This window comes from Tachyglossus aculeatus, chromosome 4 (assembly GCF_015852505.1).
Source record: "Tachyglossus aculeatus isolate mTacAcu1 chromosome 4, mTacAcu1.pri, whole genome shotgun sequence".
In the NCBI taxonomy this organism is placed as follows: domain Eukaryota; kingdom Metazoa; phylum Chordata; class Mammalia; order Monotremata; family Tachyglossidae; genus Tachyglossus; species Tachyglossus aculeatus.
In genome coordinates this window covers 3,177,528-3,205,022 of record NC_052069.1, presented here as the reverse complement: position 1 = coordinate 3,205,022, position 27,495 = coordinate 3,177,528, and the positions used below count along the sequence as shown (strand labels likewise).

The 27,495-nt window shown below is 44.6% G+C and overlaps 1 protein-coding gene across 2 annotated transcripts in view; it reads right to left on the bottom strand.

Annotated features, from left to right (window-relative positions):
• HGFAC (HGF activator) overlaps positions 1 to 27,495 on the bottom strand; it is a 75,496-nt gene that overhangs the window by 30,205 nt on the left and 17,796 nt on the right. Inside the window, exons 4-7 of one of the 2 annotated variants that reach the window (XM_038745282.1) lie at positions 27,084 to 27,157; positions 19,454 to 19,576; positions 9,185 to 9,319; positions 4,575 to 4,685 (exon numbers count right to left, since the gene is read on the bottom strand). In XM_038745282.1, the coding sequence (XP_038601210.1) occupies positions 4,575 to 4,685; positions 9,185 to 9,319; positions 19,454 to 19,576; positions 27,084 to 27,157 (443 nt within the window). The remainder of the gene's footprint in view (positions 1 to 4,574; positions 4,686 to 9,184; positions 9,320 to 19,453; positions 19,577 to 27,083; positions 27,158 to 27,495) is intronic. The other variant, XM_038745283.1, reaches the window with a different exon arrangement.

Below are 27,495 nucleotides of genomic sequence, written 5' to 3'. Positions count from 1 at the left end.
ATCATTAGAGAAGCGGCGTGGCTCAGTGGAAAGAGCCTGGGCTTTGGAGTCAGAGGTCAGGGGTTCCAATCCTGGCTCCACCACTTGTCGGCTGTGTGACTTTGGGGCAAGTCACTTCACTTCTCTGGGCCTCAGTTCCCTGATCTGTAAAATGGGGAATAAGACTGTGAGCCCCCCGTGGGACAACCTCATCACCTTGTAACCTCCTCAGCGCTTAGAACAGTAAGCACTTAATAAATGCTATCATTATTATTACTATTATTATATTATACTATATATAATATATATATATATATACTATCATTATATTACTATTATTATTACATTACATATTATTACATATAGGGAAGCAGCATGGCTCAGTGGAAAGAGCATGGGCTTTGGAGTCAGAGGTCATGGGTTCAAATCCCGGCTCTGCCACTTGTCGGCTGTGTGACTTTGGGCAAGTCACTTAACTTCTCTGGGCCTCAGTTACCTCATCTGTAAAATGGGGATTAAGACTGTGAGCCCCGCGTGGGACAACCTGATCACCTTGAAAACTCCCCAGCGCTTAGAACAGTGCTTTGCACATAGTAAGCGCTTAATAAATGTCATTATTATAATAAATGTCATTATTATTATATAGCTTTAATTCTATTTGTTCTGACGACTTTCATTCATTCAATTGTATTTATCGAGTGCTTACTGTGTGCAGAGCACTGCATGTTTTGCTTTGTTTTGTTGTCTGTCTCCCCCTTCTAGACTGCGAGCCCTCTGTTGGGTAGGGACCGTCTCTATATGTTGCCGACTTGTACTTCCCAAGCGCTTAGTACAGTGCTCTGCACACAGTAAGCACTCAATAAATACGATTGAATGGCCCTGCCCCTTCGCTCCCTTCCCCTCTTGCCAACTCTGCCCCCGGCCATGGAGGAGAAGAGGCCAGTGGCCTCCATGGGGAGGCTGTGAGGGATAAGGGTCCATGGTGGAGAAGAGGCCAGTGGCCACCCTGGAGGAGGCTACAGGGGAGGAGAGCCCAGCAGCTGCTACCGTGGAAACCATGGGGGAGAAGCCTCAGTGGCCTCTATAATAATAATAATGATGGTATTTGTTAAGCGCTTACTATGTGCAAAGCTCTGTTCTAAGCACTGGGGGGACACAAGGTGATCAGGTTGTCCCACGTGGGGCTCACAGTCTTAATCCCCATTTTACAGTTGAGGGAACTGAGGCCCAGAGAAGTGAAGTGACTTGCCCAAATTCACACAGCTGACAATTGGCGGAGCCGGGATTTGAACCCCTGACCTTTGACTCCCAAGCCCGGGCTCTTTCCATTGAGCCACGCTGCTTCTCTTCTCTGCTGCTTCTCTATGGGGGGGAAGAGTCCAGTGGCCATTACAGGGCCTCCAGGAGGCCTTCCCAGACTGAGCCCCTTCCTTCCTCTCCCCCTCGTCCCCCTCTCCATCCCCCCATCTTACCTCCTTCCCTTCCCCACAGCACCTGTATATATGTATATATGCTTGTACATATTTATTACTCTATTTATTTATTTATTTATTTTACTTGTACATTTCTATCCTATTTATTTTAATTTTGTTGGTATGTTTGGTTCTGTTCTCTGTCTCCCCCTTTTAGACTGTGAGCCCACTGTTGGGTAGGGACTGTCTCTATGTGTTGCCAATTTGTACTTCCCAAGCGCTTAGTACAGTGCTCTGCACATAGTAAGCGCTCAATATATACGATTGATTGATTGATTGATTGATTGATTACAAGGAAGACCACAGGGGAGAAGGACTCGGCAGCCTCCATGGGGGAGACCACGGGGAAGAAGAGCCCAGTGGTCACCACGGGGAAGAAGAGTCCCATGACCACCACGGTGAGACCGCGGGGGAGAAGGACCCAGTAGCCTCCAGGGGAGAGGTCGTGGGAGAGACCATGGGGGAGACAGGCTCAATAATACTACTAATAATAATTGGTAATAATAATAATAATTGAGTAAGCGCTCAATAAATACAATTGAATGAATGAATGAATGAGACCATGAGGGAGAGGGGTTCAGTAATCACCACGGGGGAGACCATGGAGGACTAACACCCAGTGGCCTCCATAGGGGTGACCATGGGGGAGAAGCGTGGCTTAGGGGTAAGAGCCTGGGCTTGGGAGTCAGAGGTCATGAGTTCCAATCCTACCCCTGCCGCCTGTCTGCTGTGTGACCTTGGGCAAGTCACTTAGCTTCTCAGTGCCTCAGTGACCTCATCCGTAAAATGGAGATTAAAACTGGGAGCCCCACGTGGGGCAACCTTGAATCTCCCCCAGCGCTTAGAACAGTGGTCAGCACATAGTAAGCACTTAACACATTACCATTATTATTAATTATTATTATTATTATTATTGAAGGCCCATCTCCTCCAAGAGGCCTTCCCTGACTAAACCCCACTTTTCCTCATCTCCCATTCCCTTCCACATCACCCTGACTTGCTCCTTTTATTCATCCCCCCTCCCAGGCCCACATCACTTATGTCCATATCCATCATTTATTTATTTCTATCCATGCCTGTCTCTCCCTCTAGACTGTAACCCCACTGTGGGCAGGGACTCCATTTGTTATATTGTTCTATTGTCCTCTCCCAAATGCTTAGTACAGTACTCTGCACACAGGAAGTGCTCAACAAATACAACTGATTGACATAAAGTGCTTAGTACAGTGCTCTGCACACAGTAAGCACCCAATAAATATGATTAAATGAATTTTGCAGCAGTGAGCGCAGCAGCAGTAGCAGTGGAGTCAGTAATCAGTAATTAATAATAAATAATAATCATAATAATAAATAATGTATTTATATTAATGTCTGTCTGCTCCTCTTGACTGTTAGCTTGTTGTGGGCAGGAAATGTGTCTATTTACTGTTATATTGAACTCTCCCAAGTGCTTAATACAGTGCCCTGCACATAGTAAGTGCTCAATAAATACAACTCAGAAGAAGGGTGGCGGAGTGAGCAGACTCCAGAGCTGGGAGTCAGAAGGTCACGGGTTCTAATCCTGATCCTCCACTTATCTGCTGCGTGACCTTGGGCAAGTCACTTCACTTCTATGTGCCTCAGTTCCCTCATCTGTCAAATGGGGATTGAAACCATGAGCCCCACATGGGACAGGGACCGTGTCCAACCGGATTGGCTTGTATTCATTCATTCAATCATATTTATTGAGCGCTTACTGTGTGCAGAGCACTGTAATAAGTATTTGGGAAGCACAAGTTGGCAACATACAGGGACGGTCCCTACCCAACAATGGGCTCACAGTCTAGAAGGGGGAGACAGACAACAAAACAAAACATATTAACAAAATAAAATCAATAGAATAGTAAATATGTACAAGTAAAATAGAGTAATAAATCTGTACAAACATATATACAGGTGCTGTGGGGAGGGGAAGGAGGTAAGGCAGGGGGAATGGGGGGGAGAAGAAGGAGGGGACTCAGGCCCCAGAGCTTACTACAGTGTTTGGCACATAGTAAGGACGTAACAAATCCTCTAATACATACTCTATTTATTTTACTTGTACATATTTACTATTTATTTTGTTAATGATGATGTGCATTTAGCTTTAATTCTATTCATTCTGACGACTTAACACCTGTCCACATGATTTGTTTTGTTGTCTGTCTCCCCCTTCTAGACTGTGAGCCCATTGTTGGGTAGGGATCATCTCTATATGTCACCAACTTGTACTTCCCAAGCGCTTAGGACAGTGCTCTGCACACAGTAAGCGCTCAACAAATACGATTGAATGAATGAAGGAATGAAATCCCAGAATTATTACCATGATTATGGCGTGATTGACTACCAGCAGCGGTGGCAATATTGGCAGTAGCACATCTCTATATGTTGCCGACTTGTACTTCCCAAGCGCTCAGTACAGTGCTCTGCACACAGGAAGCATTCTGCACACAGTTAGCGCTCAATAAATACAATTGAATGAATGAATGAATGAAATCCCAGAATTATTACCATGATTATGGCGTGACTGACTACCAGCAGCGGTGGCAATATTGGCAGTAGCACGTCTCTATATGTTGCCGACTTGTACTTCCCAAGCGCTCAGTACAGTGCTCTGCACACAGGAAGCGTTCTGCACACAGTTAGCACTCAATAAATACAATTGAATGAGGGAATGAATGAAATCCCAGAATTATTATCATGATTATGGCGTGATTGGCTACCAGCAGCGGTGGCAATATTGGCAGTAGCACGTCTCTATATGTTGCCAACTTGTACTTCCCAAGCGCTCAGTACAGTGCTCTGCACACAGGAAGCGCTCAATAGATAGGATTGAATGAAAAGTGGGCAGATGCAGCAGCCGACTCTGCACACAGGAAGCGCTCAATAAATACAATTGAATGAATGAATGAATGAAATCCCAGAATTATTACCATGATTATGGCGTGAATGACTACCAGCAGCGGTGGCAATACTGGCAGTAGCACGTCTCTATATGTTGCCGACTTGTACTTCCCAAGCGCTCAGTACAGTGCTCTGCACACAGGAAGCGCTCAATAGATAGGATTGAATGAAAAGGGGGCAGATGCAGCAGCCGAGACTCACCTATGTTGCAGTGGGCACCCACTCGTCCGGCCTGGCAGGAGCAGATGGTCTGTCCGGTGGGAACCACCATGCGGCAGGCGCTGCCCGAGGGGCAGGGGTTGTTGACGCAGGCTGCGGGTGGGCACAGATCAATCAATCAATCAATCAATCGGATTTATTGAGCGCTTACTGTGTGCAGGGCACTGTACTAAGCGCTTGGGAAGTACAAGTTGGCAACTTATAGAGACGGTCCCTACCCAACAGTGGGCTCACAGATGCCACATCCAACCCTCATTCTGGGAGGGCACTGTGGCCCCAGAAACCTGGCCCTCATGGGGCATACCCTGATTCCCCCCATCTTACCTCCTTCCCTTCCCCACAGCACCTGTATATACGTATATATGTTTGTACATATTTATTACTCTATTTATTTATCTTACTTGTACATATCTATTCTATTTATTTTATTTTGTTAGTATGTTTGGTTTTGTTCTCTGTCTCCCCCTTTTAGACTGTGAGCCCACTGTTGGGTAGGGACTGTCTCTAGATGTTGCCAATTTGTACTTCCCAAGCGCCTAGTACAGGGCTCTGCACATAGTAAGCGCTCAATAAATACGATTGATGATGATGATGATGATTGGGGATGATGGGGCACAGGGGGACGTGGGATGGTGCGGGCATGGGGGAGCAAGCCTCGGGGGCATCCAGGGGGACAGACCAGAGGGACCACCCTGCCAAGAGAGGCCGGGCACGGCCTAGCAGGCAACCAGCTCCCTCCCGTGCCCATAAGAGGCCTCGGTTTCCTCTTCTGTAAAATGGGGATCCAATCCCCAGCTCGCCCTCCTTAAAATAATAATAATGATGGCATTTGTTAAGCGCTGACTATGTGCAAAGCACTGTTCTAAGCACTGGGGAGGATACAAAGGGATCAGGTTGTCCCACGGGGGGCTCACAGTCTTCATCCCCATTTTACAGATGAGGGACGTGGCTCGATAAGCAGCGTGGCTCAGTGGAAAGAGCACGGGCTTTGGAGTCAGAGGTCATGGGTTCAAATCCCGGCTCCGCCACATGTCCGCTGTGTGACCTTGGGCAAGTCACTTAACTGGGACTGTCTCTATATGTTGCCAACTTGTACTTCCCAAGCGCTTAGTACAGTGCTCTGCACACAGTAAGCGCTCAATAAATACGATTGATTGATTGATTCTCTGAGCCTCAGTTATCTCATCTGTAAAATGGGGATTAAGACTGTGAGCCCCATGTGGGACAACCCGATCGCCTTGTATTCCCCCAGCATTTAGAACAGTGCTTTGCACATAGTAAGCGCTTAACAAATGCCATTATTATTATTATTATCCCCATTTTATAGATGAAGTAACTGAGGCACGGAGAAGTTAGGTGACTTGCCCAGAGGTACAGAAAAACTACGCGACTTGCCCAAAGTCACACAGCTGACAACCAGTGGAGCCAGAATTTGAACCCATGACCTCTGACTCCCAAGCCTGTGCTCTTTCCACCAAGCCACGCTCCTTCTTAGACTGTGAGCTCCATGCGGGACAGGACTGCTTCCCACCTCATTCTAACAATAATAATAATTAATCATTATAATTAATAATTATATTAATAATTATAATTATAATAACTTATTGATTATATGTTATAATATATTATTATTGTACTTGTGAGCCACCTGTTGGGTAGGGACCATCTCTATATGTTGCCAACTTGTACTTCCCAAGTGCTTAGTACAGTGCTCTGCACATAGTAAGCACTCAATAAATACGATTGAATGAATAAATGCTTACTATGTGCCAAGCACTGTTCTAAGCACTGAGGTAGACACAAATTAATCAGGTTGGACACAGTCCCTATTCCACATGGGGCTCACAGTCTTCATCTTCATTTTATTTACAGATGAGGTAAACTGAGGCCCAGAGAAGTGAAATGACTTGCCCCACATTGCACAGCAGGCATCTGGAGGAACCGGGATTAGAACCCAGGCTCCCAGGCCCGAGTTCTATCCACTAAGCCATGCTGCTTCTCTTTATCTTCTCATTGTCTTTTTATTACCTCATTATCTTCTAACTACCCCAATGCTTAGCGCCTAGCACCTTGGGCAAGTCGCTTCACTTCTCTGGGCCTCAGTTATCTCATCTGTAAACTGGGGACTGAGACTGTGAGTCCCAACTTTGACGGACTCCAACCCGATTTGTTTGAATCTACCCCAGAGCTCAGTACAGAGCCCTGGCACATAGTAAACGCTTAACAAATGCCATCATTATTATTATTATTATTATTATAAGCATATAATATTATATATATATATACATAGATACATCGTGGCTCAATGGAAAGAGCACGGGCTTGGGAGTCAAAGGTCATGGGTTCAAATCCCGGCTCCGCCACTTGTCAGCTGGGTGACTTTGGGCAAGTCACTTCACTTCTCTGTGTCTCAGTTTCCTCATCTGTAAAATGGGCATTAAGACTGTGAGCCCCACGTGGGACAACCTCATCACCTTGTATCCTCCCCAGCGCTTAGAACAGTGCTTTGCACAAAGTAAGTGCTTAACAAATGCCATCATTATTATTATTATGTTAGCTCGTTGTGAGCAGGAATGAGTCTGTTGTTGTATTGTCCTCTCCCAAGCACTTAGTATAGTGCATTGCACACAGTAATTGCTCAATAAATATGATTGAATGAATGAATATTAATATATAATTATATATTATATATAATGATAATATATTATATATAATTATATGTAATTATATTATATATTATCTAATTAATATATATTAGCATAAAAAGCACATTCCCTGCCCTCTAGAATGTAAGAATGTGGGTTCTAATCCCGATTCCGCCACACGTCTACTGTGTGATCTCGGGCAAGTCACATCACTTCTCTGGGCCTCAGTTCCCTCATCTGTAAAATAAGGATTAAGGCTGTGAGTCCCACGTGGGACAGGGACTGTGTCCAACCTGATTAACTTGTATCTACCCTAGTGCTTAAACAGTGCTTGGCACATAGTAAGCGCTTAATAAGTATCATAAGCATCATTATTATTATGAGTCCTCGTTGTGGCCTGGGAATTCATCAGCCAGCTCTGTCATTTTGTACTCTCCTAGAATCTTAGGACAGGGCTCTGTATGCAGTAAGTGCTCAATAAATATAATTAATTGCTTGATTGATGGATATGCATAAAATAGTGTTCTAAGCACTGGGGCCGATACAAGATTATCAAGGTGGATACAGTCTCTGTCCCGCATGGAGTTCACAGACAAAGTATTAAGTAACTAGACTGTAGTCAGTCAGATTTATTGAACACTTCCTGAGTGCAGAGCACTGTACTAAGCATTTGGGAGAGTATTATATAACAATAAAACAGACATCTTCCCTGCCCACAATGAGCTTACAGTCTAGATGTAGTCTTCTATCTTAGAACAGTGTTTCGCACATAGTAAGCGTTTAACAAATGCCATTATTATTATTATTATTATTGTTATTATTATTATATCTAAATACTGGGGAAGTCTTGTATTCATCTCAATATTTAGTACAGTGCCCTTAACAAACACCACAATTATTATAATTCTGAGCTCCCTCCGCCAATTCTTACGGCTCCACTGAAGACTCGGCTACTCCGAGAGCTGAGATGAGGCTGAGGGGAGCGATCTTATCCCCATTTTACAGAGGAGGAAACTGAGGCCCAGAGAAGTGAAGCAACTTGCCCGAGGGCTCTCAGTAGGCCCCGGGGCAGAGCTGGGATGAAACCCCAGATGTCCTGACTCCGGGCCCCAAACTCCTTGTCCTCCTCGGCCTGAAATGCAGGGAAGACAAGGTGAAACAAGAGGTAGGAGGAGGCCAGGGGAGGCTGAGGAGACCCAGGATATTGGGGGAAGCTAGGGGAGGCTGGAGGAGGCCAAGGGAGGCCAGGGAAGGCCCAGGGAGACTGTGGAGACACAGGAGGCTGGGGAAAACCGGGAAGCCAGGGAGGGCTGGAGGAGGTTGGGAGACCGCGGAAGGCTGGGGAGACCGGGATACTGGGAAGGCTGGGGAAGGCAGGGGATACCCAAGGGGCTGGGGAAGCCAGTGAAGGCAGGCGATGCTGGGGAAGACCTAAGAGGCCGGGAATACCGGGGAGACCACGAAAGGCTGGGGAGATCGGGAGACTGGGAAGGCTGGGGAAGGCAGGGGAGACCCAAGGGGCCGGGGAAGCCAAGGGAGGCCTGAGGGGCCGGGGAAGCCAGGGAAGGCAGGAGATGCTGGGGAAGACCTAAGAGGCCGGGAATACCGGGGAGACCACGGAAGGTCGGGAAAGCCAGGGAGGCCTGAGGGCGCTGGGGAAAGTCAAGGAGGCTGGGGACACCAACGAGGGAGGAAGGCCCGGAAGGCCGGAGGAGACCGAGGAAGGGCAGGGAACCCTTTCAGACTGTGAGCCCACTGTTGGGTAGGGACTGTCTCTATATGTTGCCAATTTGTACTTCCCAAGCGCTTAGTACAGTGTTCTGCACATAGTAAGCTCTCAATAAATACGATTGATGATGATGGGGAAGGCCAATGAAGCTGGGGAAGGCCAGAGAAGGCCTAGGGAGGCTAGGGGAGGCCTCGCGCCCGCTTTGTCGCACACACTACCGGTATAACGCGATGGCCGGCAGAGGCTGCGGCCGGCCGTGCAGTTGCAGCTCTCCACCTTGCCCCGGAGGCCGATGCGCGCCCAGCTCTGGCCCACGTGGAAGTACTCCGATCGGCTCTCGTCGAAGCACTTTTCTGTAAAGACCCCCGAGAGTCAGCGGGCTCAAGACCCCGGGACCCGAGGATCGCCCCATTCACAGCGAACGAAAAACAGAGCACCTCTCCCCCCTTCCCACCTCAAAAAACACCCTTCCCTCCCCTTCTACCTCATGGCGCTTTTAGACTCCCCCTTGTAGACTGTGAGCCCACTGTTGGGTAGGGACTGTCTCCATATGTTGCCAATTTGTACTTCCCAAGCACTTAGTACAGTGCTCTGCACACAGTAAGCGCTCAATAAATACGATTGATGATGATGATGATGGCGCTACTCTCCTACGCCAACCCAGCCCTCACACTTCTCTCCTCTAATGTACATCTTTATTACTCTATTTTATTAATGATGTGTATATAGCTATAATTCTATGCATTCAATCAATCAATCGTATTTATTGAGCGCTTACTGTATGCAGAGCACTGGACTAAGCGCTTGGGAAGTCCAAGTTGGCAACAATAGAGACGGTCCCTACCCAACAGTGGGCTCACAGTCTAGAAGAGGGAGACAGACAACAAAACAAAACATATTCACAAAATAAAATAGAATAGATATGTACAAATAAAATAGAGTAATAAATACGTACAAAACATATAGACATATAGTATTATATATACAATATATAATATATATTATATTAATATATATTATATATTATATGTATTATATATACATATTAGCATTCTGATACTAATAATAATAATTTTGGTATTTGTTAAATGCTAACTATGCACTAAGCACTGGAGGAGATTCAAGGTAATCAGGTTGTCCCAGGTGGGGCTCACAGTCTTCATCCCCATTTTCCAGATGAAGTAACTGAGGCTCAGAGAAATTAAGTGACTTGCCCAAAGTCACATAGCTGATAAGTGGCAGAGCCAGGATTAATAATAATAATAATGATGGCTTTGTTAAGCTCTTACTATGTGCAAAGCACTTTTCTAAGCTCTGGGGGGGGATACAGGTGATCACGTTGTCCCACGTGGGGCTCACAGTCTTTATCCCCATTTTGCAGCTGAGGTAACTGAGGCTCAGAGAAATTAAGTGACTTGCCCATGGTCACAGAGCAGACATGTTGGGGAGCTGGGATTAGAACCCAGGACCTCTGACTCGCAAGCCCATGCGTTTTGCACTGAGCCACGCTGCTTCCGCTGCCCAATTGTACTTCCCAAGTGCTTAGTACAGTGCTCTGCACACGGTAAGCGCTCAATAAATACGATTGAATGAATGAATGAATGGTATTGACATATCTACTTGTTTTATTTTGTTTTCCGTCTCCCTTCTTCTAGACTGTGAGCCCATTGTTGGGTAAGGACCGTCTCTATGTGTTGCCGACTTGTAGTTCCCAAGTGCTTAGTACAGTGCTCTGCACACAGGAAGCGCTCAATAAATACGATTGAATGAATGAATGAATAATGCCAACCTACTCCCTGGGCCTCCGTCTTGTCTATTCCTTCATTCATTCAATCCAATTTATCGAGCGCTTACTGGGTGCCAACCTACTCCCTGGGCCTCCGTCTTGTCTATTCCTTTATTCATTCATTCAATCCAATTTATCGAGCGCTTACTGGGTGCCGTGCACTGTACTAAGCGCCCAGGAGAGGACAATAGAACAATAAATAGACACATTCCCTGCCTACTGTGAGTTTACAGTCTATCTTACCTTCAACCCCTTGCCCAAGTCCTGCCTCAGGCCCGGAACTCCCTCCCCCTTCAAATCTGCCTGGGAGGCACAAGGTCATGAGTTCTAATCCCGGTTCCGCCACTTGTCTGCTGTGTGACCGTGGGCAAGTCACTTCGCTTCTCTGGGCCTCAGTTACCTCTTCTGTAAAATGGGGATTGAAACTAGGAGCCCCACGTGGGACAGGGACTGTGTCCATCTCTAGAATGTCAGCTCGTTGTGAGCAGGGATTGTCTCTACTGCTGTATTGCAGCATGGCTCAGTGGAAAGAGCACGGGCTTTGGAGTCAGAGGTCATGGGTTCAAATCCCGGCTCTGGCAATTGTCAGCTGTGTGACTTTGGGCAAGTCACTTAACTTCTCTGGCCTCAGTTACCTCATCTGTAAAATGGGGATTAAGACTGTGAGCCCCCCGTGGGACAACCTGATCACCTTGTAACCACCCCAGCGCTTAGAACAGTGCTTTGCACATAGTAAGCGCTTAATAAATGCCATCATATATATATATATATATATATATATATATATATATAATGCACTTTCCCAAGTGCTTAGCACAGTCCTCTGCACACAATAGGCTCTCAATTAGGGAAGCAGTGTGACTTAGTGGCCACAGCCCAGGCTTGGGAGTCAGAGGACATGGGTTCTAATCCCACCCCCACCACTTGTCTGCTGTGTGACCTTGGGCAAGCCACTTTACTTCTCTGGGCCTCAGTTCCCTCATCTGTAAAATGGGGATGAAGACTGTGAGCCCCCCGTGGGACAACCTGATCGTCTTATATCCTCCCCAGCGCTTAGAACAGTGCTTGACACACAGTAACCGTTTAAAAAATACCATCATTATTTTAGAGAAGGAGCGCGGCTCAGGGGAAAGACCACAGTCTTGGGAGTCAGAGGTCATGGGTTCAGATCCCAGCTCCGCCACTTGTCAGCTGTGTGACTTTGGGCAAGTCACTTCACTTCTCTGAGCCTCAGTTATCTCATCTGTAAAATGAGGATTAAGACTGTGAGCCCCCTGAGGGACAACCTGATCACCTCGTAACCTTCCCAGCACTTAGAAAAGTGCTTTGCACATAGTAAGCACTTAATAAATGCCATCATAATTATTAAGTCATGGGTTCTAATCCTGGCTCCACCGCATATCAGATGTGTGACTTTAGGAAAGTCACTTCACTTCTCTGTGCCTCAGTTCCATCATCTGTAAAATGGGGATGAAGCGTGTGAGCCCCATATGGCACAACCTCGTGGCTTAGTGGAAAAAGCACAGGCTTAGAAGTAAGAGGTTGTGGGTTCTAATCCCACCTCTGGCCACTTCTCAGCTGTGTGACTTTGGGAAACTCACTTCACTTCTCTGGGCCTCAGTTACCTCATCTGTAAAATGGGGATGAAGACTGTGAGCCCCCCGTGGGACAACCTGCTTACTTTGTATCTCCTCCAGAGTTTAGAACAGTGCTTAGCACATAGTAAGCACTTAACAATTACCATCATCTTTATTATTATTATTATTATTATAAACACAATTGATGAATGAATGAACTCGATTTGCTTTTATGCACCACAGTGCTTTGTACAGTCTCTGGCACAAAGTAAGTGCTTAACAAATGCTTTTATTATTATTATTATTACTATTATTATTATTATTATTATTATCTGACACCCTCCCCATCTTCTACTCTAAGTCTTACTAAAACCGAGAAGCAGCGTGGCTAAGTGGAAAGAGCCTGGGCTTGGGAGTCAGAGGTCATGGGTTCTAATCCCGCCTCTGCCACTTGTTGGCTGTGTGACCTTGGGCAAATCACTTCACTTCTCTGGGCCTCCGTTCCCTCATCTGTAAAATGGGAATTAAAACTGTGAGCCCCATGTGGGACAACCTGATTACCCTGTATCTACCCCAGGGCTTAGAACAGCGCTTGGCATATAGTAAGTACTTAACAAATACCAACATTATTATTATTATTATTAATTAGTAGGCAAAATCCCTCCTCAATAATAATAATAATAATGGTATTTGTTAAGCGCTTACTATGTGAGAAGTTTACAATTTAGGCAGCTTATTTTGCTGAATGCCTGGAACCAGCTCTGATCACAATCAGAAAATCCCCAAAATTTCAAATATTGCACCCACATTCACGGGACACTTTCAAATTCAATTACAATCCATTTGTCAAATTCTGGATTCAGAAACATCAGCCTCATTTTCACTTTCAGTAATTTTTCCTTTATGGTACTTCTGAAGGGCCCTGTTCATTATTAGTAGTATTATTATTTTGGCCGGGGGTGGGGGGTCTTTAAAACAGGGAAGAAATCAAGATGTATGATGATGACGATGATGGCATTTGTTAAGCGCTTACTATGTGCCCAGCACTGTTCTAAGCTCTGAAGGGGATACAAGGTTACCAGGTTGTCCCATGTGGGGCTCACAGTCTTCATCCCCATTTTCCAGATGAGGTAACTGAGGCCCAGAGAAGTGAAGTGACTTACCCAAAGACACGCAGCTGACAAGTGGCAGAGTCGGGACTAGAACTCACGACCTCTGACTCCCAATGTAGGAATGACCCAAATTGAAAAATGAAAACTTGTAAACCCCCAAAACTGTTAACTGTGCAGGCTTTGTGGGCAGAGAACATGCCCACCGCCTGTGATGAACTGTATTCATTCATTCATTCAATCGTATTTATTGAGCGCTTACTGTGTGCAGAGCACTGTACTAAGCACTTGGGAAGTACAAGTTGGCAACATGTAGAGATGGTTCCTACCCACGGCGGGCTCACAGTCTAGAAGGGGGAGACAGAGAACAAAACAAAACATATTAACAAAATAAAATAAATAGAAAAAATATGTACAAATAAAATAGAGTACTCTCCCAAGCGCTTAGTACAATGCTCTGCACAAAGTAAGTGCTCAATAAACAGCACTAATTGATGGATTAAAAGCCACTGCAGCTGCTGCTGTCGTTTTTACTGCCTCCTCCATGGTCAACCTGATGGATAGAGTGGGGGCTAATAATAATAATAATAATAATAATAATAATAATAGTATTTGTTAAGCACTTACTATGTGCCAAGCACTTTTTCAAGCACTGAAGTACCCTACCCCCTACCTACAGCCCCACAGCATAAGAAGAAGCTCTCTTCCTCCCTTCAAAGCCCTACTGAGAGCTCACCTCCTCCAGGAGGCCTTCCCAGACTGAGCCCCCTCCTTCCTCTCCCCCTCCTCCCCCTCTCCATCTCCCTGCCTTACCTCCTTCCCCTCCCCACAGCACCTGTATATACGCATATATGTTTGTACGGATTTATTACTCTATTTAGTTATTTATTTTACTTGTTCATATTTATTCTATTTATTTTATTTTGTTAATATGTTTTGTTTCGTTGTCTGTCTCCCCCTTCTAGACTGTGAGCCCACTGTTGGGTAGGGACCATCTCTATATGTTGCCAACTTGTACTTCCCAAGCGCTTAGTACAGTACTCTGCACACAGTAAGTACTCAATAAATACGATTGAATGAATGAATGAAAGAAGCAGCCTGGCTCAGTGGAAAGAGCAGGGGCTTGGGAGTCTGAGGCCATGCGTTCTAATCCCGGTTCCGCCACTTGTCAGTAATGTGACTTTGGGCAAGTCGCTTCCCTTCTCTGTGCCTCAGTTACCTCATCCGTAAAATGGTGATTAAGACTGTGAGCTCCACGTGGGACAACCTGATTACCTTGTAGCCCACCCACCCCCAGAGCTTAGAACAGTGCTCGGCACATGAGCCCACTGTTGGGTAGGGACTGTCTCTATATGTTGCCAACTTGTACTTCCCAAGCGCTTAGTAGAGTGCTCTGCACACAATAAGTGCTCAATAAATACCGCTTCCTCTCCCCCTCGTCCCCCTCTCCATGCCCCATCTTACCTCCTTCCCTTCCCCACAGCACCTGTATATGTGTACATATGTTTGTACATATTTATTACTCTATTCATTTATCTATTTATTTTAATTGTACATATCTATTCTATTTATTTTATTTTGTTAGTATGTTTGGTTTTGTTGTCTGTCTCCCCCTTTTAGACTGTGAGCCCACTGTTGGGTAGGGACTGTCTCTATATGTTGCCAACTTGTACTTCCCAAGTGCTTAGTACAGTGCTCTGCACACAGTAAGCGCTCAATAAATATGATTGATTGATTGAAATGCGATTGATTCATTGACACAGTAAGCGCTTAACAAATGCCATCATTATTATTATTATTATTATTAAGTCCAGATCTGTCATTTATGTATTTCTATTCATGCCTGTCTCCCCTCAGGACCGCAAGATCATTGTGGGCAGGGAATCTGTCTTTTAGACTGTGAGCCCACTGTTGGGTAGGGACCGTCTCTATATGTTGCCAATTTGTACTTCCCAAGCGCCTAGTACAGTGCTCTGCACACAGTAAGCATTCAATAAATATGATTGATGATGATGATGATCTGTCAGTTCTACTGTCACATTAGACTCTCTTAAGTGCTTAGTACAGTGCCCTGCACACAGCAAGGACTCAAAAAATACAACTGACTGACTTGCAATCAAGCAATAAGTGGTATTTATTGAGCACTTACTGTGTGCAGAGCACTGTACTAAGTGCTTGGGAGAGTCCAATAGTACAGAGTTGGTAGCCACCTTCTCTGGGCACAGCAGGCTTACTCTCTAAATGCTGTACTTGCCAAGTACTTAGTACAGTGCTCTGCACACAGTAAGTGCTCAATAAATACGATTGATTGATTGATTGACACAGTAAGCGCTTAACAAATGCCATCATTATTATTATTATTTTTAAGTCCAGATCTGTCATTTATGTATTTCTATTCATGCCTCTCTCCCCTCTGGACAGCAAGATCATTGTGGGCAGGGAATCTGTCAGTTCTACTGTCACATTAGACTCTCTTAAGTGCTTAGTACAGTGCCCTGCACACAGCAAGGACTCAATAAACATAACTGACTGACTTGCAATCAAGCAATCAGTGGTATTTATTGAGCACTTACTGTGTGCAGAGCACTGTACTAAGTGCTTGGGAGAGTCCAATAGTACAAAGTTGGTAGCCATGTTCTCTGGGCACAGCGGGCTTACTCTCTAAATGCTGTACTTGCCAAGCACTTAGTACAGTGCTCTGCACACAGTAAGTGCTCAATAAATTCATTCATTCATTCAATGTACTAAGCGCTTGGGATACGATTGAATGAATGAATACCATTGAATGAATGAATGAATACATGAGCATGCATAACCCTCCCAGCGCTTAGAACAGTGCTTGGCACACAGTAAGCGCTTAACAAATACCAAAATCATCGTCATCATCAAACACATTCAGCTATACATGTATTCTCACACACTCACATGCATTTAATTGTTTCTATTAACATCAATCTCCTGCTCTAGACTGTGAGCTTGTTGTGGGCATGCAATGTGCCTGTTTATTGTGCTGTCGTGCTCTCCCAGGTGCTTAGCACAGTGCTCTGCATGTGGTAAGGCCTCGATAAATAATAATAATAATAATAATAATAATAATAATAATGGCATTTATTAAGCGCTTACTATGTGCAAAGTACTGTTCTAAGCTCTGGGGAGGTTGCAAGGCAATCAGGTTGTCCCCTGTGGGGCTCATGGTCTTCATCCTCATTTTACAGATGAGGAAACTGAGGCCCAGAGAAGTGAAGTGACTCGCCCAAAGTCACACAGCTGACAATTGGCAGAGCCGGGATTTGAACCCATGACCTCTGACTCCAAAGCCTGTGCTTTTTCCACTGAGCCACACCCTGATACCCACAGATAGAAGTGCCCAGTCCCCCCATTGCCACAGAGAAAGCTCACCTCCTCCAGGAGGCCTTCCCAGACTGAGCCCCCACTTTCCTCTGCTCCTCCTCCCCTCCCCATCACCCCCACTCCCTCCCTCTTCTCTACCCCCTCCCTGCCCCACAATACTTGTGTATATAGGTACATATTTATTAATTATTCTATTTATTTTCATTCATTCATTCAATCGTATTTATTGAGTGCTTACTGTGTGCAGAGCACTGTACTGAGCGCTAGGGAAGTACAAGTTGGCAACATAGAGAGACGGTCCCTACCTAACAACGGGCTCACAGTCTAGAAGGGGGAGACAGACAACAAAACAAAACATGCGGTCAGGTGTCGTCAGAATAAATAGAAGTAAAGCTATTATTAATTATGTGTATCTATCTATAATCCTATGTATCTATTCTGATGCTATTGACGCCTATCTACTTGTTTTGTTTTGTTGTCTGTCTCCCCCCTTCTAGACTGTGAGCCTGTTGTTGGGTAGGGGCTGTTTCTGTTGCCAAATTGTATTAATAATAATAATAATAATGGCATTTATTAAGCGCTTGCTATGTGCAAAGCACTGTTCTAAGCGCTGGGGGGATACAAGGTGATCAGGTTGTCCCACGGGGGGCTCACAATCTTAATCCCCATTTTACAGATGAGGTAACTGAGGCACAGAGAAGTTAAGTGACTTGCCCAAAGTCACACAGCCCACAAGTGGCAGAGCTGGAATTCGAACCCATGACCTCTGACTCCCAAGCCCGTGCTCTTTCCACTGAGCCACGCTGCTTCTATTATTATTATTAATAATAATAATAATAATAATGGTATTTGTTAAGCACTTACTATGTGCCAAGCACTGTTCTAAGCATGAGGGGAAATTCAAGGTAATCAGGTTGTCCCACGTGGGGCTCACAGTCTTAATTCCCTTTTGACAGATAAGGTAACTGAAGCACAGAGAAGAAGAATAATAATAAAATAAAATAATGATGGTATTTGTTAAGCACTATGTGCCCAGCACTGTTCTAAACGCTGGGGTAGATACAAGGTAGTGAGGTTGTCCCACGTGGGGATCACAGTCTTCATCCCCATTTGACAGATGAGGGAACTGAGGCCCAGAGAAGTGAAACCCGTTGTTGGGTAGGGACCGTCTCTATGTGTTGCCGACTTGTACTTCCCTAGCGCTCAGTACAGTGCTCTGCGCACAGTAAGCGCTCAATAAATACGATTGAATGAATGAATGAAGCTACTTGCCCAAAGTCACACACCAGACAAGTGGCAGAGTTGGGATAGCTTTAATTCTATTTATTCTGACGGTTTTGACACCTGTCTACATGTTTTGTTTTGTTGCCTGTCTCCCCCTTCTAGACTACAAGCCCGTTGTTGGGTAGGGACCGTCTCTAGATGTTGCCGACTTGGACTTCCCAAGCGCTTAGTACAGTGCTCTGCACACAATAAGCGCTCAATGAATGAATAAATGATTAGAAGCATGAAGAATCCTTGAAGCATGAAGCGTGAAGCTTCATTAGAAGCATGAAGAATAGAAGAATGAATTATGAGAAGCACCGTGGCTCAGTGGAAAGAGCCCAGGCTTTGGAGTCAGAGGTCATGGGTTCAAATCCAGGCTCCGCCAATCATCAGTCACTTAACTTCTCTGTGCCTCAGTTACCTCAACTGCAAAATGGGGATTAAGACTGTGAGCCCCCCATGGGCCAACCTCATTCATTCATTCATTCAATCGTATTTATTGAGCGCTTACTGTGTACAGAGCACTGTATTAGGCGCTTGGGAAGTACAAGTTGGCAACATCTAGAGACGGTCCCTACCCAACAGCGGGCTCACAGTCTAGAAGGGGGAGACAGATGACAAAACATATTAACAAAATAAAATAGAATAAATATGTACAAATAAAATAAATAAACACATACAAACATATAGACATATATAGACTTGTACTTCCCAAGCGCTTAGTACAGTGCTCTGCACACAGTAAGCACTCAATAAATACGATTGATGATGATGATGATGATGATATACAGGTGCTGTGGGGAGGGGAAGGAGGTACTCATCACCTTGTAACCTCCCCAGCGTTTAGAACAGTGCTTTGCACATAGTTACGTGCTTAATAAATGCCATCATTATTGGTATTATTATTATTATTATCATTATTATTATCATTATTATTGAGAGAATCAGCGTGGTGCAGTGGAAAGAGCTCGGGCTTTGGAGTCAGAGGTCATGGGTTCAAATCCCGGCTCCACCAACTGTCAGCTGTGTGACTTTGGGCAAGTCACTTCACTTCTCTGGGCCTCAGTTACCTCATCTGTAAAATGGGGATTAAGACTGTGAGCCCCCCCACCATGGGACAAACTGATCACCTTGTAACCACCCCCGCGCTTAGTACAGTACTTTGCACGCACATAGTAAGCGCTTATTAAATGCCATTATTATTATTAGAATCCACGATCTTTGACTTCCACGCCCGGGCTCTTTCCACCGAGCCACGCTGCTTCTCACTTGTCCTCTCCCGAGGGCTTAATACAGTGTTCCGCACATAGTAAGCGCTCCAGAAATGGGATTGAATGAACGACTGAATGAATGCAGATGCCCAGGCTGATGTCGGACCCCGTGGCCGCCCATTCTCACCTGTCTGGCAACGTTGGCCGGCGAAGGCGTCCGGGCAGGAGCACAGGTAGGTTGCGTGGCCCAAAGCTTCAGAGCAGACGCCTCCATTCCTGCAGGGTTTCTGGGCACACCCATTCACCGTCGCTGTGACACAGAGGCCGGACATCAATCAATCAATCATATTTATTGAGCGCTTACTGTGTGCAGTACACTGTACTAAGCGCTTGGGAAGTACAAGTTGGCAACATATAGAGACAGTCCCTACCCAACAGTGGGCTCACTAAAAGGGTTGGCACGGACCGTCATAATAACAGCAACACTAATCATAACAATAATTGCGGTATTTGGCAAGCGCTTACTATGTGCCAGGCACCCTACTAAGCGCTGGGGTGGATACAAGCAAATCAGGTTGGACACAGTCCCTGTCATCAGCATCATCATCATCAATCGTATTTATTGAGCGCTTACTATGTGCAGAGCACTGTACTAAGCGCTTGGGAAGTACAAATTGGCAACATATAGAGACAGTCCCTACCCAACAGTGGGCTCACAGTCTAAAAGACTGTCCCACGTGGGGCTCACAGTCTCACTCCCCATTTGACAGATGGGGGAACTGAGGCCCAGAGAATATAATAATAATAATGATGGTATTTGTTAAGCGCTTACTATGTGCGATGCACCGCTCTAAGTGCTAAGGGGATACAAGGTGATCAGGTTGTCCCACATGGGGCTCACAGCCTTCATCCCCTTTTTACAGATGAGGTAACTGAGGCCCAGAGACTAATAATAATGATAGCCTTTATTAAGCGCTTATTATGTGCAAAGCACTGTTCTAAGCGCTAGAGAGGTTACAAGGTGATCAGGTTGTCCCACAGGGGGCTCACAGCCTTAATTCCCATTTTCCAGATGAGGGAACTGAGGCACAGAGAAGTGAAGCGACATGGCCAAAGTCACACAGCTGAGTCGGCACTTGAACCCATGACCTCTGATTCCAAAGCCCGGGCTCTTTCCACTGAGCAACGCTGCAAAAGTCACACAGCTGACAAGGGGCAGAGCCTGGATTAGAACCCTTGACCTCTGGCTCCCAAGTTCGGGCTCTTTCCACTGAGCCACGCTGCTTCTCTTAAGCAGAGAAGGGAAGTGACTCGGCCAAGGTCACACAGCAGACAAGTGGCAGGACCTGGTTAGAACTCACAACCTTCTGCTTCCCAGGGCCATGCTCTATCCACTATGCTATGCTGTTTCTCCATAATAATTGCGGTGTTTATTAAGCGCTTACTATGTGCCAGGCACCATACTAAGCGCTGGGGTGGCTCAGTGGAAAGAGCACCAGCTTTGGAGTCAGAGGTCATGGGTTCAAATCCCGGCCCCGCTACTTGTCGGCTGTGTGACTTTGGGCAAGTCACTTCACTTCTCTGTGCCTCAGTTACCTCATCTGTAAAACAGGGACTAAGACTGTGAGCCCCCCGTGGGACAACCTGATCACCTTGTAACCTCCCCAGTGCTTAGAACAGTGCTTTGCACATAATAAGCACTTAATAAATGCCATTATTATTATTATACAAGGTAATCAGATTGGATGCAGTCCCTGCCCCTCATAGGCTTCACAGATCATCACAGCCGGCGGACCCCCATCCTCCCTGATGATCCCCCAACCTCCCTTTTATTATCAAAGCTATTTAGTGGGTGCTTACTGTGTGCGGAACACTGTACTGAGCACTTGGGAGCGGACAATATAGCAGAGTTGGTAGACATGTTCCCTGCCTTCAAGGAATTTACCATTTAGAGGACAATAATAATAATAATAATGGTGGTATTTGTTAAGCGCTTACTAAGTGCAAATCACTGTTCTAAGCGCTGGGGAGGTTACAAGGTGATTAGGTTGTCCCAAGTGAGGCTCACAGTCTTAATCCCCATTTTACAGATGAGGAAACTGAGGCACAGAGAAGTTAAGTGACTTGCCCAAAGTCACACAGCTGACAAGCGGCTGAGTCGGGATTTGAACCCCTGACCTCTAACTCCAAAGCCCGTGTTCTTACCCACTGAGCCACGCTGCTTCTTCAATAATAATATTGAATTGAATTGAATTCAACTGAATTGAATATTATTCAATAATAATATTGAATAATATTAATAATAATAATAATAATGCTTGTAATATTTGTTAAAAGCAGCAAGAAGCAGCATGGCTTCTTCAATATAATAATATTGAATTGAATTGAATTCAATTGAATTGAATATTATTCAATAATAATATTGAATAATAATAATAATGCTTGTAATATTTGTTAAAAGCAGCAAGAAGCAGCATGGCTAAGTGTCAGAGGGGGTGGGTTCTAATCCCGGCCCTACCACTTATCAGCTGTGTGCCTTTGGGCAAGTCACTTCAATTCTCTATGCCTCAGTTCCCTCATCTGGAAAATGGGGATTAAGTCCGTGAGCCCGCCGTGGGACAACCTGATTACCTTGTATCTACCCCAGTGCTTAGAACAGTGCTTGGCACATAGTAAGTGCTTAACAAATACCATCATTATTATTATTAAAATGGGGATTAAGACTGTGAGCTCCCCATGCTTAGAACAGTGCTTGGCACTTAGCTCTGAGTAATAATGTCATCATTATTATTGTTATCATTATCCCCCTTTTAGACTGTGAGCCCACTGATGGGTAGGGACTGTCTCTATATGTTGCCAACTTGTACTTCCCAAGCGCTTAGTACAGTGCTCTGCACACAGTAAGAGCTCAATAAATACGATTGATGATGATGATTATTATTATTAAGTTTAACTGTGTGCCAGGCACTGTACTAAGCGCTGGTGTGGATACAACCAAATCGGGTTGGACACAGTCCCTGTCCCACGTGAGGCTCAAGGTCTCAATCCCCATTTTCCAGATGAGGTAACTGAGGCCCAAGGAAGTGAAGTGACTTGCCCAGGATCACACAGCGGACAAGTGGAGGAACCAGGATGAGAACACAGGTCTTAATGACTCCAGGCCTGGGATCTACCCACTAGGGCCACACTGATTTCATACTGTTATTATTATTATTATTATTATTATTATTAACAATGATCATTAATTATATTATTTGATTAGCACACTCACACGTTGTATTTCCAGACCTCCTTCTAGTCCCAGTCAGGCAGTGGTATTTATTGAGCGATTACAGTGTGCAGAGCACCGTCCTAAGTGCTTGGAATAGTACAATAACACAGAATTGATAGACATGATCCCTTTATAGCATAGATCAAATGATCATCAGCATGTCTATATATATGTATATATATATATGTTTGTACATATTTATTACTCTATTCATTTATTTAACTTGTATATATGTATTCTATTTATTTTATTTTGTTAATATGTTTGGTTTTGTTCTCTGTCTCCCCCTTCTAGACTGTGAGCCCACTGTTGGGCAGGGACTGTCCCTATATGTTGCCAACTGGTACTTCCCAAGCGCTTAGTACAGTGTTCTGCACACAGTAAGTGCTCAATAAATACAATTGATTGATTGATTATATCATTATAATATATCGTATGATTATTATATAATAGTCTATAATATATCATGTACAATGCAATTATTATACCACTATTATATATTGTACGTTATATAATATATTATACTATTCATTCATTCACTCAATCGTATTTATTGAGCTCTTACTGTGTGCAGAGCACTGTACTAAGCGCATACTACATTATTAATTGTAATAGTAATTATTATTTGTTGTTATTAACAATTATTATTATTATTGTTGTTGGCATTTAGTGTTTGTTATGTGTCAAGCAGTATTCTAAGTATGGGATGGGATAGTAATTATGGATAGTATGGGATAGTAATTATTATTTGTTGTTATTAACAATCATTATTGTTATTATTATTGTTGTTGTTGGCATTTAGTGTTTGTTATGTGTCAAGCAGTATTCTAAGTGCTGGGATGGATAGAAGACAATTGGGTCAGATGAAGTCCTTGTCCGACTTGGGGCTCATGGTCTAAATAGGAGGGTAAAGAGGCACTGAATCCCCATTTTACAAATGAGGGAACTGAGGCCCAGTGAAATGAAGTGACTTATCCAAGATCATATAACAAAAAAGTGGCAGAGCCTCCATTAGAACCCAGGCCCTTCTGATCTCCAGGCCTGAACTCTATCCACATGCTTGATAAACAATAAGCACTTAACAATAAAATAATAACAATAATATTTTTATGGTCTTCATTAAGCGCTTACTATTTCTCAAGCATTGTTCTAGCATGACCTGGTGATAGCACTTAAGAAATACTTTATGATATGACAGTAATAGTAATAATAAGAGTGTATCTGCTGTAATAATAGTAATTATTGTATTTAGCACTTATGACGTGGTGGGCACTGTGTGCTTAACAAATACCATCATTATTATTATTATTGTTATTATTACTAAGCGCTGGGGTGGATACAAGCAAACAATAATAATAATAATAATAATGGTATTTGTTAAGTTCTCAGCACTAAGGGGTGGAGGAGAGGAAAAAGGGGCTCAGCACTTACTATATTTGTTAAGTGCTTGCTATGTGCCAAGCACTGTTCTAAGCACTGGGGTAGATACAAGGTAATCAGGTTGTCCCACATGGGGCTCACAGTCTTAATCCCCATTTTACAGATGAGGTAGCTGAGGCCAGGAGAAGTGAATTGGCTTACCCCAGGTCACACAGCGGACCCGTGGCGGAGTCGGAATTAGAACCCACGTCATCTGACTCCCAAGCCCGGGCTCTTTCCATTAAGCCACGCCGCTTCTCTGCCTGTCCCATGTGGGGCTCACAGTCTCAATCCCCATTTTACAGATGAAGGAACTGAGGCCCGGAGACTCTCCCAAGCACTTAGAACAGTGCTCTGCGCTTAGTGAGCAGTCAATAAATAGCATGGATGATGCTGATAAAGCAGCGTGGCTCAGTGGCAAGAGCTCGGGTTTGGGAGTCAGAGGCCATGGGTTCTAATCCCAGCTCCAGCACTTATCAGATGGGTGACATTGGGCAAGTCACTTCACTTCTCTTGGCCTCGGTTACCGCATCTGTAAAATGGGGATGAAGAGTGTGAGCCCTACGTGGGACAACCTGATCACCTTATATCTACCCCAGTGCTCAGAACAGTGCTGAGCACTTAACAAATACTATTATTATTATTATTATTTGCTTGTATCCACCCCAGCGCTTAGTAATAATAACAATAATAATAATAATGATGGCATTTGTTAAGCACACAGTGCCCACCACGTAGTAAGTGCTTAACAAATACAATAATTACTATTATCTCCCCCAGTGCTTAGAACAGTGCTTGGCACATAGCAAGCGCTTAACAAATATAGTAAGCACTTAAGCGCTAACTGAGCCCCCTTTTTCCTCTCCTCCACCCTTATTTATTTACTTATTTATTTATTTTACTTGTCCATATCTATTCTATTTATTTCATTTTGTTAACGTGTTTTGTTTTGTTCTCTGTCTCCCCCTTCTAGACTGTGAGCCCACTGTTGGGTAGGGACCGTCTCTATATGTTGCCAACTTTTACGTACCAAGCGCTTAGTACAGTGCTCTGCACACAGTAAGCGCTCAATAAATACGATTGATTGATTGATTGATCCCTCACCCTACCTCCTTCCCCTCCCCACAGCACCTGTATATATGTTTGTACAGATTTCTTACTCTATTCATTTTACTTGTACATATTTACTAGTCTATTTATTTTGTTTACGATGTACACATAGCTATAATTCTATTTATTCTGACAGTTTTGACAGTTTTGATATGTTTTCTTGTCTGTCTCCCCACTCCTAGACTGTGAGCCCGTTGTTGAGTAGGGATTGTTTCTATCTGTTGCCGAATTGTACTTTCCAAGCTCTTAGTCCAGTGCTCTGCATACAGTAAGTGCTCAATAAATACGATTGAATGACTGAATGAACAAATAATCTTCATTATTATGATTATTTCAGGCCCCAGGAAGGCTTGCCCGTTGGCATTTCCCGGTGTGGCCACAGGATGGCGCTGTTTCCTCTCTCCAGCCCTTTTCATTAATTCACTCATTCAATTATTCATTCATTCATTCCATCGTATTTCATTCATTCATTCAATCGTATTTATAATAATTTTAATAATAATAATTTTGGGGATTTTTAAGCGCTTACTATGTGCAAAGCACTGTTCTAAGCGCTGGGGAGGATACAAGGTGATCAGGTTGTCCCATGTGGGGCTCACAATCTTAATCCCCCTTTTACAGATGAGGGAACTGAGGCCCAGAGAAGTGAAGTGACTTGCCCAAAGTCACACAGCTGACAAGCGGCAGAGCTGGGATTCGAACCCATGACCTCTGACTCCCAAGCCCACGCATTTTCCACTGAGCCACATTGCTTTATTGAGCGCTTACTGTGTGCAGAGCACTATACTAAGCGCTTGGGAAGTACAGGTTGGCAGCAGATAGAGATGGTCCCTACCCAACAACGGGTATTTATTGAGCGCTATGTGCACAGCACTGTACTAAGCGCCCCACCCCCACCCCAGTGCTTAGAACAGTGCTTGGCACATAGTAAGTGCTTAAACGTTATTACTATTATTCTATGTGAAACAGGAGCTGTGTCCAACCTCATTATCCTGTATTCATTCATTCATTCATTCAATTGTATTTATTGAGCACTAACTGTGCGCAGAGCACTGTACTAAGCGCTTGGGAAGTACAAGTTGGCAAACACATAGAGGTGGTCCCTACCCAGAAACGGGCTCACAGTCTAGAAGGGGGAGACAGACCACAAAACCAAACATGTGGACAGGTGTCAAGTCGTCAGAACAAGTAGAATTAAAGCTAAATGCACATCGTTAACAAAATAAATAGAATAGGAAATATGTACACGTAAAATAGAGTAATAAATCTGTACAAACATATATACAGGTGCTGTGGGGAGGGGAAGGAGGGAGGGCTGGGGGATGGCTTAGTACAGTGCAAGCGCTTAGTACAGTGCTCTGCACACAGTAAGCGCTCAATAAATACGATTGAATGAATGAATGAATGAATGGCTACCCAGCACTTACTACAGTGCCTGGCACATAGTAAGCGCTTAACAAATACTGTAAAAAAACCCACAATTATTATTATTATTATTATTATCCCATTAATGCCCTCCCTCTGCCCACCTGCCAAGCTAGCTCTCTTCCTCCCTTCAAGGCCCTACTGAGAGCTCACCTCCTCCAGGAGGCCTTCCCACACTGAGCCCCTTCCTTCCTCTCCCCCTCGTCCCCCTCTCCATCCCCCCATCTTACCTCCTTCCCTTCCCCACAGCACCTGTATATATGTATGTTTGTACATATTTATTACTCTATTTATTTATTTTACTTGTACATATCTATTCTATTTATTTTATTTTGTTAGTATGTTTGGTTTTGTTCTCTGTCTCTCCCTTTTAGACTGTGAGTCCACTGTTGGGTAGGGAGTGTCTCTATATGTTGCCAACTTGTACTTCCCAAGCACTTAGTACAGTGCTCTGCACACAGTAAGCGCTCAATAAATATGTTTGATTGATTGATTATCATTATCATTTTTATTATTAGAGGGGCCCAGGGCAGGGCTGGGGCAGGTTCAGCCAGGGTGGCAAGCCCGGAGGGTCCTCGCGGGGGTGACTTACTGGTGTTGTCTCTGGGGGTGGGTAGACAGTAACCCCAGGCCCGATCTCGGTCGTAGTTATGGGTGGTCGCACACCTGGAGCCCACATCAGTCCATCATCAGCCCATCAGCGGCAGGTCGGCGAGGAAGAAGGATGGTGACATTTACTGAGCGCTTACTATGCTGTGCCCGGAGCACTGTACTAACCGCTGAGGACGATTAGACCCAGTCCCTGGCTCCTAAGAGCCCCAGTCTAAGGATGAGGGTGGGGTGGGGAGGCGGATGACAGACCCAGAAGGAAAAATGAAGTAATGAAAACACACATAAAATGAAACACAAGGACGACAACTTGTCAGAAGCAGCGTGGGTGTGACAAGACCACCGGATTGGGAGTCGGAGGCCCGGGTTCGAAACCCAGTGACTCCTTTTAATCA